This window comes from Scheffersomyces coipomensis (assembly GCF_036884675.1).
Source record: "Scheffersomyces coipomensis strain NRRL Y-17651 chromosome Unknown DFJ63scaffold_1, whole genome shotgun sequence".
Classification (NCBI taxonomy): Eukaryota; Fungi; Ascomycota; class Pichiomycetes; order Serinales; family Debaryomycetaceae; genus Scheffersomyces; species Scheffersomyces coipomensis.
This window is the reverse complement of record NW_027042892.1, coordinates 2,476,340-2,492,822: the sequence shown is the minus strand read 5'-3', so window position 1 is coordinate 2,492,822 and position 16,483 is coordinate 2,476,340. Positions and strand designations below refer to the sequence as shown.

Genomic DNA, 16,483 nt, shown 5'->3' with positions numbered 1-16,483 from the left:
TGATTTATATAACTTCTTAACTTGTCCAATTTCTGTATACTATTTGAAAACATTCCTTTCCTCTCATTTCAAGTAAATTTGGCTCTAATTTTCTACTTTCTACTTATTTCAAGTGCCATTTCTACATTTCTATTTAAATATTGGGAAAAATATACATTAAAAAACCCCAAAGAGATAAACTATTTACGTGGCATGGCTAACTACATGCAACACTACTCTCTAAAACTCTCCGAAATGAAGATTCAAGCCATGAACATTTTAATGAAAAATGTTGCAAAAAGAAATATTTAGCAAATGGTTTGGCTTGATTATAATTTATCATAATATTCAGTATAAGCTGGAACTTCAGACTTTAACCCAGCTTTTTCTCTTTTTTCCTTGACAATGGCTCCAACTTTAGTATTTGCATCAGTGACATCACCTGGTAAAACTTTCCAATGACTAAAGATCATTTGTGGGAATGCTTGACCACCAGTAGCTTGTCTTAATTCACCACTAAATCCAAAAGATTCATTTACTGGCAAGAAGGCCTTAATATTGAATAATGGAGTACCAATTTTTTGTTCTTCAGAAATAACTTCACCTCTCTTTTTATTTAAAACAGAATAAATACCACCAATGGCATTCTCTGGACATTGGATTTCAACTAAGAAAATTGGTTCTTGAACTGCAGGTTTGGCTAATAACATAGAAGCATAAGTTACTCTTCTCATGGTTGGAATGATTTGACCACCACCTCTGTGAATTGCATCAGCATGTAAGGTAACATCCAAGATATTAACTCTTAACGATCTAACAAATTCACCTAATACTGGACCTTCTTTTGTAGCCCATTGGAATGCAGCAACCACAGAATCCTTAATTTCAGATAAATATTGAACAGCTTTGGTTTGATCAACAACAACATTTGGGCCCTTACCATCTGGACCGAAACACCAAATCTTTCTTGCATCAACAACATCCCATTCGAAATTTTGAGACATTTCTTTAGCTCTCTCCTTAACATCTAGTTTTAGAATATCTCCTTGTTCAATAGAGACCGAAAATTCTTCACTTAATGGTTCCGCTTTAACATAAATTCTATTATGTTTATTTGGTGATTTAGATAAAGCAACCATTGAAGATTCTCCTTCAACAGTTTCCCTATAAGCAACAATCGGTGGAGAAATCTTTAATGGAACACCGGCATGATCATTTTCTAAATCTTGTAAACAAATTTCTAAATGTAATTCACCTGTACCAGCTACAATATGTTCACCAGAATCAGACATAGTACACTGCACACATGGATCTGATTTAGATAATCTCTTTAAACCTTCAACTAATTTTGGTAAATCATTAGCATTCTTAACTTCTACAGCAACTTGCACAACGGGAGAAACAGAGAATTTCATAACTTTCATATTAGCCGAATTTTCATTGGTAGTAATTGTACCTGATTTTAATAAGAATTGATCAATACCAACTAAACCAACGATATTACCAGCTGGACAATCATCAATTTGTTCAACATATCTTCCCATCATTAAAACAGTTCTTTGAACAGATTTGAGGAATAAATCTTCCTTTTTGCCAACGGTATAGTTTGGACCTTGAATTCTAACTTTTTGACCAGATTTGACTGTACCAGCAAAAACACGACCGAATGCATAGAATCTCCCTTTATCTGAAGTTGGAACCATCTTAGAAACATATAACATCAAATCAGCATTAGGATCACAATTCTTAATGGCAATGCATGAAGCATCATCAGATGGACCTTCATATAAAGTATCAGCTCTGTAGAATTGAGCAGTTACTGGAGATGGTAAATGAACAATAATCATTTCTAATAAAGCATCAGCAGCAGGTAAGAACTTTTTCATAACAACTTTTAATAAGGCCTTACCTTCTAAATCTTTTTCATCACCTTTCAATTGAATTCCTAATTTTTCTAATAAAGTTGGAATTTCATCTTTCTTGAAATTCATAACAGCTGCAAATATTTTAAAAATTGGATCTAATACAAACATATTGAAAGCTCTTTCTAAAGCATTACCATCAGCATCAGTAGATTTATTAGTCCATTTTCTTGTAGTTGGATTGAAGTAAGAGTCACCCCATAATCTTTCCATCATTCTACTTTTATCCACACCGAATTTCTTAGAATATTTGGTTGCGAATTGTCTGACAGTAAAAGCCCAACCATGTAATCCAGAACCAAAAGCAACAGTACCCTTGTAAGGGTAAACTTGAACATCACCTAAAATATCATCAACATAAGTAGCAATAACAACGTTAACAGATTCAACAGTTCTAGAGAAAGTTTGATATAAATCTTCTTTAGTTAACTGTAATTCTAATAAAGCTCTATCAACCTTGTTGACAATAACAACAGGTTTGATTCTTTCCGCTAAAGCTTGTCTAAGGACAGTTTCAGTTTGAACACATACACCTTCAATACAATCAACTACAACTAAAGCACCATCAGTAACTCTTAAAGCTGCGGTAACTTCAGAAGAGAAATCAACGTGACCTGGGGAATCAATTAAATTTATTAAGAATTCATTACCATCCGTCTTTTGTTTAATTTCTTTAACTTCTTCATCACTCATGGAAGCATATAAAGAGATAGCAGTTGATTTAATGGTGATACCTCTTTCTTGTTCATCTTTTCTGGTATCAGTGAATCTAGCTTCACCTGCTTTGGCAGCAGAAATAATACCTGCTCTCTGCACTAAGGAGTCGGTTAAAGTAGACTTTCCATGATCTACATGGGCAATGACAGACATATTACGAACATTGTTAACTTTGTCCATCAAGGCACGGATTTGTTCAGTAGTAAAGGCAACCATGATTGATTGATTCAATCGATCTTTATAATATTGTATAATTCATAGAGAAATTAAAAAAAATTTGAGGTCACTCTCCCCTTTATATATAAGCGGCTGAAAAAATTTGCGGTTAAGTTTAGGGAGGAGATCACTTTTTTTTCAAAAAGACTTTTATGCCATATGCTAAATGATTATTATGACTTAAACTTTCCTTACTGTCTAGTCTTTGTTAAGTATAAGTAGTAGTTTCCTCTAACAACGTGCGTGCTTATGTTTAAAGTATTATCGATCAGTCAGGTTCAAGAGCTAACCAAGGAGTGTATATCTCCCCTCCCTTTTCTATGCTATTTATAGATAAGGGATGGAATGTGAGATTAGTTACACACAAAACGAAGTCAAAATAAGATCTACAAAAAGGTCTAGTCTTTCGTTGTATAACAACACAATAATAAACGTATATATAATGGTATTACTTACATGTATGAAAAACTCCTAGAATAGTGTTGGTATGATCGTAATGAATTGACGTTTAGTTAAGTGCAACAAAATTAACATACAATTTAGCTATCATCACTGCTGCCATAAAGGTTTAATAACACATTTGAATATCAAAGATTAATGTAAAATTCATGAAAGATCGCTTATGTCCCTGAAGATAAGTATTCAGAATCTATAATTGTTAGTAAAGCATTCCTATACATTAACTTGTTCTATCTTAAGATACATTCAGAAGTAATGTAACACCTGTATATCTAACAAGATATGATTATATTCAAGAAGAACAAGTTGTGGTGATCTATAACTTTTTAAATGTGTTAAACATGATTTGCGTCAACCCTTTTTTTTCATATTCGCAAAGTGAAAATTTATTTTAGGCAGCCATTTTGGTAGCGCAGAAAAATTTAATTATAGTTAAACCCTAGCTTAAACACACAAATTTCTTTAATAAATATAAGATGAAATCAAGTGAACTTGGTTTAATATCATTAGATATTAGATCAATGACCAATTTAGCATATTTGAAATTCAGGTCATGCATTTTTAAGTTTTTTAAAGTTTTTTTCAAAAATTTCTATGAGTCATCCACAGCTTAAAAACACTACTAAATTTTTTTTTCAGAAAATCACTCCCGGTGGCCAAGCTGGCTAAGGCGCGAGACTGTAATGAGTTCTCCTCGAAGAAATCTTGAGATCGGGTGTTCGACTCACCCCCGGGAGATTTTCTATTTTTTTTAAATTTATCACTTATTTTTTTTGCACTCTTTTTTTTAAGCTCTTTATTTTTTTTAATCTAGAAAAAAAAATTTGAGATGGATCTGTAAAAGATATATGAACTATAGAGTGAAAGTGAATTAAATATCAAAATGGCTTCCAAAAACTCCATCAATAAACCAAAGAATAAGATAAATGCTTTCAGTCATGCTAAGTCATTAGCCAAGAAGAGAGCTGCTCGTGCTAAGTCTTTACCAAGTACCAGATCATCTCTTCAAGCAAGATATGCTGATAAAGCCACTACAGCTATTAGACCAACTGATTCTAAAGCTGTTGCCTTATATACTGGAGAATCTGCTCAACCTATTGCTAAAATGACTAATACCACCTTATCCAATAAAAGAGCCAAAAAGATTGCTAGAAATCAAAAATATATAGCCCAAAGAAAGCAAGCTGAAAGTGGAGATTCTACAATGGAAGTTGAATCTATACAACTGGTAGAAGTTAAACAATCCAATTTAGATAAAGTCAAAGTACTTTTATGGTCTGTGATTGAAACCAATTCAAATGGTGAATATAAAGCTAAAGCAGATGGTGAAGGTACTACTTTAGGTATTCAAGCATTTTAAATAAAGGCATTTCATTTTCATTTTTTGTACATTAGAATATTGGTAAATAACTATTATCGAAAATAATAAACAATTTAACTTCCTAAGGAAGTGAAAAAATATCTATAATGAACTTACTCCTAATCTTTTTAAATTGGAGTTGACAGTAGTCTTTAAATGATCTATAACTTCTTTTGGAACTTCTGCTTTAAAAACAGAAGTACCAGCAACAATGACATTAGCACCCGCAGTTGCAGCAGCATCAATGGTTTCTTTACCTAAACCACCATCAACTTGAATGTTTAATTTTGGATATTTTTCTCTTAAAAGTTTAACTTTTGGCATCATTTCAGGCATGAATTTTTGACCTCCAAATCCTGGTTCAACAGTCATAACAAGACCTAAATCAATTTCATCAATGATTGGGAATAAGGATTCAACAGGAGTAGCTGGTTTAACGGCAACACCAACTTTTAAACCAAATTTCTTAATAGTCTTGATTAATTTTAATGGATCATCAGTAGCTTCAAAATGGAAAGTATAACCATCACCTCCAGCCTTAGCAATATCTTCAACCCATCTTTCTGGATCAGCAACCATCATATGACAATCGAAAAACACTGGATTTGGAGCATCCTTAGGAAATACTTTTCTTAAACTAGTAATAATTGGAGCTCCAAATGAAATATTTGGAACAAAATGACCATCCATGACATCAATATGTAACCATTGAGCACCATCATCGACTACTTTTTTACATTGACATCCTAAATTAGCGAAATCAGAAGCTAAGATAGAAGGGGAGATAATTGGTTGAACCATTGTTATTACTGTAAACGATCAAATGATATAATAATTGGCAATGGAAGCAACGGTTTACATATGTCAAAAATGATTACCCAAAAAGATTTTTGAACTATTCGCGCCAATTGATTCCGGGCCTTAATAATCACTTAATACAATATATATATTTAAATTATAGCTAAATCTCGTACATTTTATTAAATCTTACTAATATTGATAATTGATTTGGAAACTGAGATCATTGAAGAATCCCCGAATATACCAATTGAGTTATTTAAGTTATTCATGCATAAGTTGTAGCTTGCTATGTATGTCAAGACGTCGTGTGTTTTATGTCAAATTTTGATTTCGCAAATTTGAGCACTAACGGTAAATACGCTATCAAAGGTGGCAGTACAATAGGGGGAAAGGAAGAAGGTTCAATTTTGATACGTATTAATTATAACCATGACTGAAGTAGAACCACAACATACTACTGACGGTGCATCAGTAGCTGAAAGGATTTTGGAAGCAGCTAGAAGAGATAATACTGAATTACTTTTAGCCATAAAGGTGGAACTTCAAAATGATCATGAAAAACTATCCTCGTTAATAAATAATACTCATGAAGTCATAACGGGAAACACTCCATTACACTTAGCATGCCAATTAGGAAATTGGGAATTTATAGATATCGTATTGGACATAGAAGGGGTTGAGATTGATCCTTACAATAGAGAACAAGATACCCCGTTGCATTTGGCTGTTAAATACGCCATTGATGAAGCTGATCATGGCTATTTTATCATTGATAACTTATTAGACGCAGGATCTGATCCAAGAATTAAAGATGTTCATAAATTAAGACCAATTGACTATGTGAGTAAGGATAATGCTAAACTTAGAGAATTATTAGAAAGTGCTGAATATGCAATTTCAATGGAAGCTACAGAAGTTTACGCTGAAGGTGAAACTAACGTGGAAGAAGCAGACGAAGAAGGAGATGAAGATGATGTTGCATCAGCTTCTGATTCTGATTAAAACATATGATATATATTTCTATATTTACAGAAATTGAAAGTTGTCTTCTGACGTATGAATCCAATTCCCTAAAAGTTGCTTAGATTGTTGTTTAAGTTTCTCTCTTTGCTTATTTGATTTCTTGAATTCAATATAAGATTTATAAGGTAAATTTTGAAAGCTGGCCATTTTGATATATAAACCATAGTTAGAAATAAAGCTTTCTCCACCCTTTTTAGGTGGTTTATTTTTAATATATGAACCATTTTTTACACCATTATTTAAAACCTGGGTAGATTTTGATTGAGGAAGATATAGTAAGGATAAAGGGGAGGGTAGTTTATCGTTATCTTTTGCATACTTGAAATCTGAAATATCATACTCTATAACTTTTAATGAATGTATTGATTCATCCCATGACTTTATTCGAGTTTTAAAGCATCTATCTATATCTTCTGTAGTATAATTATCTTTCTTGAGAATTAAATTATCCAAATAAACTCCATTAGGAAATAAATCAAACGTAAATGGATTAGTCAAACCTGTTATTTGCTTTAAACATAGCTTATCTGAACATGACTTGCTTAAGGTAGGTATACTATCTGATCTTCCCGGTTTTGTTCTCACTATTCCTAATTTCCCAAAATCACTTCTGCCTCTCATAGTATCTAATTTTATCCTCTTGTTTGGCTGGATATCGGACCATATCTCTGAGTTTTCTGATTCATTGATCAATTTAACCATAGAAGCATCTCCACAAGGAGGTTCTGTTATTAGTAGACTCAAACAAACACTTTCTTTCAACTTGAACTTATTGTCATCAGATGTCTCCACTAACTTTGATATATAACTTTCATCTTGTTTCAATTTAGAACATTCCTCAAGTAGATACCAATTGAATAGCCTGATAGATAGTATCTCTGCATGCAGATCATGTACAATTCTTCCTTGTGAGTAATTTCGTACACTGTCAGGTAAAGCTTTCACTCCTGTTGTTATAGTAATGGGGAGTATCTCATCTTCTATCTCAGCAATTATACTAGCTAAAACAGTCCACTCTGCGATACCATTAGACCGTATAATTGGTTTTCCTGACTTGATATGCAAAGAATCAAAACCATCGAATACCTTCTTCGCTATTCGATTTCCTCTCTCAATTTGAGTCATTGTTGCAAAACATCATCGATATCAATATTGTTTTTTTTTCTTTAATCAGTTTGTACAATCACACATTTTTACAACGGCAAAAAAAGGTCTTTAAAAAAAAATTGTATGTACACATAAATGAATATATATATGGGTTATATAAATAGTACTAAATCAACTAGTTGTATTCAATGTCTCTTCTTTCTTAAAAGAGCTCCAACCAAACCTACACCTAAAGCCAACACACCACCTACTATACCAATACCAATCAAACCTTCTGTAGTGATTTTATCATCAATTGATTCCTTTAAGGCTATGGCTTGAGTATTATCTGGTTCACCATGTATTAAAGTTTCCACATAACGTTTTGCATTTGAGTAATCTCCTATCTTGTAAGAACCAAGACTCAAGTAGTATAAACATTCTCTTCTCATGGATGGATCATCTCGGAATACATTGGTTAATATTTCCACTCCTTCTTGTTGGTCTTTATAATGGGGTGATTTGATAAGACCCCACGCATAATTAAAAAGGGATTGCGATGATACGTTTGGTTTTTCTGATTCTAATTGATTCTTTAAAATCTCTAATTGTTTTGGTGAAAGAGGTTGTTTCAACTCTTCTAAAGCTGGATATATGGCTGATTTTCCAAACATTGTTTATATAGATATATGGTTGTTAAAAGAACAATGATAACTTAAATCAAGTAGCTCATTTAGATTTCAGAAAAAACTAAAGAGCAGACAGAAAATAGCAAATAGTTATATACAGGAATGACACCAAAAATGAGTGAGAGGTCAGATCAGGTATAGCCAAACAAATATCAACGCGTTTCTTGTCAATATTTTCATTTATTTGGATTTGATTACCAAGCATAGAGATTGACTGTTAGATAAGACAAAGATGTCTGATGAGGTCATAAAGTTAATCATTGATCAAAACAGCAGCGACAACAATGTCAGAACTCTAGCTGAATTGGAGTTTAATAAACTTCTGGCCGAGAATCCATCGCAGATTTTGTTCTATTGTATTCAAATTGCTGGTAATGAGAATCTCCCAATTGATATTCGTCAAGCAACCTTATTACATATCAAGAGATTAGTGCCAAAGTATTGGTCCCTTGGATTTCAATCATTCGTGGGTCCACCTGTGAATCAAGACATCAAAGCCACCATTCGTAAGGACTTATTAACCATTGCTACTTCATCACCCAATTCCAAATTAAGAAGTGGTAGTGCTTATTCAATAGTTCAAATTGCATCTGTTGAATATCCAGATGAATGGCCTGATTTATTGACTTATATCTATGGAGCTGCTTCTAACTTTGACAATGAAATTTCAATGTTAGGTGGTTTAACTGTGTTGAATGATTTATTCGATGATTTAATTACAGAAGAACAATTTTGGGGTGGGGTTGGTACTGAAGTATCCAATTATATTTTCTCAGTACTTGAAAAGGATAGCATTTCACTGGAGACCAAATCTATGGCAGTTAAATTATATCAAAGTGTGGTTACTACTTTATTAGGACTTGAAGGAACCAGTAACAACGATAGAAAACAATACACTATCAATCATATTAAAACTAGTATTCCAATTCTTTTAAAGTCTCTTAAATCTTCATTTGATTTATCCATTAAAAGTTCAAACGTCATATCTTTACAAGAGCTTTATTTAAGATCAAATATTTATTTATCCTTGACAACTATATTAAGTAGTCTCAGTTCTAAAATTCAAATAGATCTCAGAAAATCAATATTGGAAGTTGCCTTAAATGATGTAACTTATATCAGCGAAGTGTTTCAAAAAGTGGTGGTTCTTGAACAAGCCGAGGTACAAGTTCAAGCAACTTCTGAATTAAATGATCCAGAGAATCTCATAAGCATTGTCATATCCGAATTATTGCGTACGATCTCAGTGTTACAAGTTAAACTTCCAGTAATCGAAGGTGACTCTAATCGCTTTTCTACTGACTTGATTAACTTATCCATACTACCATCCTCAACAACTAATGAATACGACGATGATTTAAATCTTTACATCACTGAAATCACCGGTCTTAGTATTAATGCTTCCCCTAGGGAGTCAATTTACGAATTAGTTTCAGAGATTAACGATGCGGATGCAGCTAAATTATTCATTCATACCTTTCAATCTCTTGGTCAAACTGATTCATGGATTGTGAAAGAGGCTTCTTTATACATTCTCGAAGCATTATTCTCTAATGAAGATTCTGAAATTATAAATAACAACGAATCTTTATTAGAGTTACTCAATAGATTAAGTGGATTTATTTCAGATACCAATTTCCTTGTCAGTTCAAGAGCTATATTATTATTACCCAAGTTTTTTGAAAAATTCGAATCAAGACTTTCTGTCTCAACTATAGGTATAAAGACATTCACCGATACTATATCCGTCGCAGCTCAAGATTCATCATCAAAGTTCATCAAAGTAAGTACTTTAGTAAGTCTTACCTACTACAATCAGTTTATAAACTTTAATGAAAACTTGCCAAATGAAGTCAAAGAAGACATTCAATTGGCTATTTTCCGCATAGTATTTTCATTAATAGATGATTGCGAAGAAGATGGGTTAGCTCCATTATTGGAAGCAATTACAGTTGCTATTGATATTGATCCACATAGTGCCTCCTCATTCCAAGTTGTTGAGAATGTCACTGTTGCAGATCTTATATTTAGAATTGCCTTCAAGGATCCAGCTAATGTCCAACTTAATGTTGATTCTTCTGATGGATTAAGTACTCTTTTAAAGAATATTTCTGAACCAGATTATATCAGAAGTTGTGAAAAATCATTACCTTTCATACTTGATTTATTAAAAGAAAAGATTAGTCAAACTTCCACTGAATATTCTCCAGAGTTATACTTATCTTTAGAGTTACTTAGTGTAATCATTGATGCTCCAAGTTTTGATTTACCATCTCAATTATTCTACTATACTTTCCCACTTTTAAGAAGATTGATTTTACAAACTAGTGATAATCAAATTCTTCAAAATGCAGGTGAGGTTCTTATCAATCTTTTAAAAAGAGCATCTAAGTTATTCTTGGATTATAAAGAAGATGATCAATCTGGAATGGATTATTTATTAAACATTTTAAGTAAATTTTTATCTCCAGAATTAGGTGATAGTGCGGCTAGTAATTGTGGTACAATTATCTTTACTTTTATTAATGAATTCCAAACTAGTCTTAGTAGTGAATTTATATTTCAAATTCTTGAAGCTACAGTCAATCGTTTGATCGTGGCTAAAGAGCCAATCACTATTGAGAATTTAATCATGGTATTCTGTAAGTTGGTTTTAAATTCACCAGAAGGTATGATTGATTTCTTATACAATATGAAAATAGAAAGCAAGAATCAGAATGGTCTTGAAGTGATCCTACCAATTTGGTTTGAATCATTTGAAGTTACTAGAGGTTATGAGAAGATTTTACAAAATTCGTTAGCATTAGCTAAAATCTTTACACTTCAAGACAAACGAGTGGAATCATTAGTGGTTAATGGTGATATCATTCCATATGAAGGAGATCTTATTATCACTAGATCAAGAGCTCTTTCAATGCCAGAAAGATATACTCAAATTCCAGCTTCTCTCAAGATTTTGAAATTACTTGTTAGTGAATTAACCTTCCAAAACCAACAACCCAATGCCAGTGATTACTTACCTGAAGAAGATCAATTCAATGATGACGACGGCGATGAAGAAGGTTGGGAAGATATGGATGATATTGGAGTTCCAAACTATGAAAAGTTAAAGTCATATGTAGATTCTGATAATGACGAACCAGATGCAGAGGATAATAATAGTGGAGATTTGAAGGCTGCTCTTGTTTCATTCTTCAAAGAATGTACATCCAAGAACTTGGGTGACTTCCAAAAGTATTACAATAGTTTAGATGAAGATGAAAAGAAAACCATTACTGAAAATATATTATTTTAGAGTATATAGAATCATAAATAGGCATTAAAATATATTTTCCAGACCGTATACATAATTACTAAGGCCGCGCATCTTTTGATATTTTGATATGACAATTTTTTTTTTTGGTTCCTCCGTTTAGAGATGAGATTTAATTGCAAACTGCTTTAATCTATATATATAAATAAAGTCAGTTTGTGTTTGATTTTGTTTTGGTTGTTTAGCATACCTACATGAGGTGTCCCTTAATACTTCGATATCCATTACGACTTATTCCAAAGACCATGATCTCACCTTCATTTTCACCAGAGCCTATACAGGCACAATTCCAAACTAAAGTACTCCAAGTGAGAAAAGATAGCATTATATTTGGTAAGAATGATCTACTACCAGTCATTACCGATAAGGAAACGGAAGATAATTTAAACATAGCTGCTGCAGAGTTAGTGAATACTGATAATGTGGTGGCATTTCCTACCGAGACTGTGTATGGATTAGGAGGATCTGGTTTAAGAGATGAATCAGTTAAAGCTATTTATAAAGCCAAAAATAGACCATCAGATAATCCATTAATTATTCATGTTTCATCTATAGATCAATTAAAGAGAAAATTATTACCTGAAGATGTGGATATACCTATTGTTTATAAAGATATATTAGAAAGATTTTGGCCTGGACCATTAACTATTCTTTTGCCAATTTATCCTGGATCACCAGTTTCTAAATTAGTCACAGCCAATCAAAACACCTTTGCAGTTAGACTTCCTAGTCATCCAGTAGCCAGAGCATTAATCGCCATGAGTGATACTCCCTTAGCAGCACCATCTGCCAATGCATCAACTCGTCCTAGTCCAACATTAGCTAGTCATGTATATCATGATTTACAAGGAAAATTACCCTACATTTTAGATGGAGGAGCATGTGAAGTAGGAGTTGAATCTACCGTAATTGATGGTCTTGTTAAACCTCCTATGATTTTAAGACCAGGAGGTGTTTCAGTAGAAGATATTAAATTAGCTGGTGGAGAAGCATGGAAAGATGTAATATTAGCCAAAAAGACAGCAGGAAAACTTGAACCAGTTCGAACTCCAGGTATGAAATATAGACATTATTCACCTACTGCCAAAGTTGTATTATTCATTAATTGTAAAGATGGAGTGGATGCTATTCATAAATATTTACAAACAGAAAATATCAATAGTAAAGAAACTAAAATCGCATTATTAAGATCAATCAATTTTTCAACTAAAGACGTTATCGATAGTAATATCTATTTACAACGAGATTTAGGTTCAACTGGTCAACAAGTTTCTCATAATTTATTTGCATTATTAAGAGAAGTTGATGAATTAGGAGTTGATTTAATTCTTGCAGAAGGAATTGATGAAACCGATGAAGGCTTAGCTGTGATGAACAGATTAAGTAAAGCAGCCATCCAAGTTATAGATGGGATAGATATATAGATAATGTAATAATAATAATGAACGTAATTGTAATCAAATAGAGATAGGATTTAGGAGTCGGGCCTCTCACTCAACTTCTCTGTCTGCCTCGTTACCGTATAGGGTAAAAGAGCCGCCTAACATGTAAAAAGCCATATCTTCAGGGATAAACTGTAAACTGCACAGAAACACACACGTATTTTTTATTTTTCTTCCTTTTGTTTGCTGAGAGGTAATTCTTCATAAATGAATCCAAAAAAAGCCAGGTCAAAGGTCAGCGCAAGGCTATACCAAAACAATTTGACGTGTATTGCATTTGGTGTATGATACATAATTGCTGGAACATCGTGTTTTAGTATAAGAGATCTTATATCGTAAGTGGTCGATCCAGAAATATGAGTGAGAATCCGTTTGAATCGACATTACCTATTGCTCGTGCCAGCTCTCCGTCGGTCAAGTTTTCTCAGAAATCAATTGATGAAACAGTATCGGAGTTACAAACCAATGCCATTACAGGTTTAAGTAATAATCAAGATATATTGAATCGAAGGTCATTACATGGTATTAATGAATTATCTAATGATGAAGAAGAAAGTATCATATTGAAGTTTTTATCTAAATTTTATGAAGATCCATTGATTTTATTATTGATTGGATCAGCCGTCATAAGTTTTTGGATGGGAAATGTAGATGATGCCGTATCAATTACTTTGGCCATCACTATAGTGGTGACTGTTGGGTTTGTTCAAGAATATAGATCAGAAAAATCATTAGAAGCTTTAAATAAATTGGTTCCTGCTGAAGCTAAATTAACTAGAAATGGAAGCACGTCAACCGTACTCGCATCAACATTGGTTCCAGGTGATTTGGTTCATTTTACTCAAGGTGATAGAATCCCAGCTGATATAAGATTAACAGAAGCTGTTCATTTAACCATTGATGAAAGTAATTTAACCGGAGAGAATAGACCCGTTAAAAAGACAACTGATTCACTTACTAGTGAATTTAAAGAAGTACCCCGTGTTACTACAAGAACTTCAATTGCATTCATGGGAACTTTAGTAAGAGATGGTCATGGTACAGGGCTTGTTGTTGCTACTGGGGCCAAGACTGAATTCGGTGCAGTATTTGAAATGATGTCTGAAATTGAAAAACCAAAAACTCCTTTACAACAAGCTATGGATAAATTAGGTAAAGATTTATCAGTTTTCAGTTTTGCCGTCATTGGTGTCATTTGTTTAATCGGTATACTTCAAGGTCGTTCATGGTTAGATATGTTTCAAATCTCTGTTTCATTAGCCGTGGCTGCTATTCCAGAAGGTTTACCCATCATTGTTACTGTAACTTTAGCCTTAGGAGTTTTAAGAATGGCTCGTCATAAAGCAATCGTTAGAAGATTACCAAGTGTTGAAACTTTAGGAAGTGTCAATGTTATTTGTTCTGATAAAACTGGTACTTTAACTCAAAATCATATGACTATTACAAAAATTTGGGCTACTGATTTTAAAGGTAGTTTTAATAGTCCATTTTTAGTGGTTGAAAAATTAGATGATAATACTTTACATCATCAATTAACTAAAAATATGCATAAAATTTTAGAAACGGGTAATATTTGTAATAATGCTAGATATTCATCTGAAAATGAAAAATATGTGGGTAACCCAAGTGATATTGCTATTGTGGAATGTTTACCTCATTTTGGATTAGAAGATATTAGAGGTACAAAACAAAGAGTTTATGAATTACCATTTTCATCTAATAGAAAATTCATGGCCATTTGTGCTCATTCGGGTGATTTAAGTAAAAGTGAAACCTTTGTTAAAGGTGCAGCTGAAAGAGTTTTGGATATTTGTAATAGATATTTGGATGAAAATAGTGAACCAAAACCATTAACTGATGAAAAACGTAAAGAAATTCTTCAAAAAACACATGTTTTGGCTGATGATGGTTTAAGAGTTTTAGGATTTGCCAGAAATAATAAAAAGTTTATATCTGAAAAAGAGGATGAACTTCCTGACGAATTAATATTTTGTGGTTTAGTAGGAATGAAAGATCCTCCAAGACCAAATGTGGGTAAATCAATTGCTCTTTTAATGAAAGGTGGAGTTCATGTTATTATGATTACTGGTGATTCTCCAACCACTGCTATAAATATTGCTAAACAAATTGGTATGCCAATTATAGGAGAAAAATCAGTTATGACAGGTGATCAAATTGAAAATTTAAGTGAAGAAAGATTAGCTGAAGCTATTCATAATGTTTCAGTTTTCGCTAGAACTACTCCAGAACATAAAGTTACTATTGTTAAAGCTCTTCAAAGAAGAGGAGATATTGTAGCCATGACAGGTGATGGTGTTAATGATGCTCCTGCTTTAAAATTAGCTGATATTGGTATTGCCATGGGTAAAAATGGTACTGATGTTGCCAAGGAAGCTGCTGATATGGTTTTAACTGATGATGATTTTTCAACTATTTTAAATGCTATTGAAGAAGGTAAAGGTATATTTTTTAATATTCAAAATTTCATTACATTTCAATTATCAACTTCAATTGCAGCATTAACATTAATTGCATTAGCTACATTTTTTGGATTACCAAATCCATTAAACGCCATGCAAATCTTGTGGATTAATATTTTAATGGATGGGCCACCAGCTCAATCATTAGGAGTTGAACCAGTTGATCATGAAGTTATGAATAAACCACCAAGAAAACGTAATGATAAAATTTTAACTGAACAAGTTATTAAAAGAGTTTTACAATCTGCTGCTATGATTATTATTGGAACTTTATATGTATTCATTAGAGAAATGACAGATAATGAAATTACTGCTAGAGATACAACTATGACATTTACATGTTTTGTTATGTTTGATATGTTTAATGCTTTAGCATGTCGTCATTATTCAAAATCAATATTTGAAATTGGATTAACTAATCAAATGTTTAATTTTGCCGTGGTTGGATCCTTAATTGGTCAATTCTGTGCTATTTATGTACCATTTTTCCAATCAATTTTCCAAACTGAAGCATTATATTTCAGTGATATTGTTCATTTATTCTTTTTAACAAGTACAGTTTTCATTGGTGATGAAATTAGAAAATATTTGTTCAGAAGTAAGAATGCAGCTATGAATCCATTTAATTTAAATGTATGATCAATTCATGGAATATCCCCCCCAACTAATTAACTCATTTCCCCAAGTATAATAGATAAGACGGACGAGAAGGAAAGAAAAGAAGGTAGTTGACAGGTGATGTGTTTAGAGAAACGATACAATTGTATAATAATAATAAGATATATAACATAATATAATATACACTATAGTTTAACTAGTTATTATTTTAAAAATCAGTATTATTATGAGCCTGAAACAGATTTAAAGGTAACTCGTAAATGAAGTAAACAGTTCTGAGAAGAGGAGAGAGGGAGAGTGGGGTGGTAACGGTTAGACCATCTCTAGTCTGAACAAAATCTTTCAAAAGTGGAGAGATTTTTATAGGAAGTAACGGAT

General features: G+C 32.5%; 9 protein-coding genes and 1 non-coding gene across 10 annotated transcripts; 6 read left to right on the top strand and 4 right to left on the bottom strand. All coding sequences in view use genetic code 12, as the record gives it.

Moving 5' to 3' along the window:
- Positions 1-308: 308 nt before the first annotated feature.
- On the bottom strand, positions 309-2,834 carry DFJ63DRAFT_321918 (translation elongation factor 2; the record flags this gene model as incomplete). Its single annotated transcript, XM_064907375.1, has 1 exon — positions 309-2,834. One exon carries the CDS (start codon positions 2,832-2,834, stop codon positions 309-311), a length of 2,526 nt encoding a protein of 841 aa, XP_064765266.1.
- Positions 2,835-3,939: 1,105 nt separating this feature from the next.
- Positions 3,940-4,031, top strand: DFJ63DRAFT_t19. Its single transcript has one exon. It is a non-coding gene; the product is annotated as a tRNA-Tyr (tRNA).
- Positions 4,032-4,176: 145 nt separating this feature from the next.
- DFJ63DRAFT_333378 (uncharacterized protein) lies at positions 4,177-4,653 on the top strand (the record flags this gene model as incomplete). Its single annotated transcript, XM_064907847.1, has 1 exon — positions 4,177-4,653. The coding sequence occupies one exon, from the start codon at positions 4,177-4,179 to the stop codon at positions 4,651-4,653; it is 477 nt and encodes a 158-aa protein (XP_064765265.1).
- Positions 4,654-4,755: 102 nt separating this feature from the next.
- On the bottom strand, positions 4,756-5,454 carry DFJ63DRAFT_333377 (ribulose-phosphate 3-epimerase; the record flags this gene model as incomplete). Its single annotated transcript, XM_064907846.1, has 1 exon — positions 4,756-5,454. One exon carries the CDS (start codon positions 5,452-5,454, stop codon positions 4,756-4,758), a length of 699 nt encoding a protein of 232 aa, XP_064765264.1.
- A 429-nt stretch (positions 5,455-5,883) lies between these two features.
- Positions 5,884-6,456, top strand: DFJ63DRAFT_283518 (uncharacterized protein; the record flags this gene model as incomplete). The annotated part of the gene is made up of 1 exon (XM_064904726.1): positions 5,884-6,456. The coding sequence occupies one exon, from the start codon at positions 5,884-5,886 to the stop codon at positions 6,454-6,456; it is 573 nt and encodes a 190-aa protein (XP_064765263.1).
- Positions 6,457-6,480: 24 nt separating this feature from the next.
- Positions 6,481-7,602, bottom strand: DFJ63DRAFT_283465 (tRNA-specific adenosine deaminase; the record flags this gene model as incomplete). Its single annotated transcript, XM_064904724.1, has 1 exon — positions 6,481-7,602. One exon carries the CDS (start codon positions 7,600-7,602, stop codon positions 6,481-6,483), a length of 1,122 nt encoding a protein of 373 aa, XP_064765262.1.
- Positions 7,603-7,769: 167 nt separating this feature from the next.
- On the bottom strand, positions 7,770-8,237 carry DFJ63DRAFT_311065 (uncharacterized protein; the record flags this gene model as incomplete). Its single annotated transcript, XM_064905699.1, has 1 exon — positions 7,770-8,237. One exon carries the CDS (start codon positions 8,235-8,237, stop codon positions 7,770-7,772), a length of 468 nt encoding a protein of 155 aa, XP_064765261.1.
- Positions 8,238-8,360: 123 nt separating this feature from the next.
- DFJ63DRAFT_38765 (uncharacterized protein) lies at positions 8,361-11,653 on the top strand. Its single transcript, XM_064908824.1, has one exon. The coding sequence runs from the start codon at positions 8,485-8,487 to the stop codon at positions 11,545-11,547; it is 3,063 nt and encodes a 1,020-aa protein (XP_064765260.1). The 5' UTR covers positions 8,361-8,484; the 3' UTR covers positions 11,548-11,653.
- DFJ63DRAFT_38764 (threonylcarbamoyladenylate synthase) lies at positions 11,654-13,176 on the top strand. Its single transcript, XM_064908823.1, has one exon. It carries the CDS (start codon positions 11,760-11,762, stop codon positions 12,987-12,989), a length of 1,230 nt encoding a protein of 409 aa, XP_064765259.1. The 5' UTR covers positions 11,654-11,759; the 3' UTR covers positions 12,990-13,176.
- Positions 13,177-13,363: 187 nt separating this feature from the next.
- Positions 13,364-16,126, top strand: PMR1 (Ca(2+)/Mn(2+)-transporting P-type ATPase; the record flags this gene model as incomplete). Its single annotated transcript, XM_064904729.1, has 1 exon — positions 13,364-16,126. One exon carries the CDS (start codon positions 13,364-13,366, stop codon positions 16,124-16,126), a length of 2,763 nt encoding a protein of 920 aa, XP_064765258.1.
- Positions 16,127-16,483: the final 357 nt, after the last annotated feature.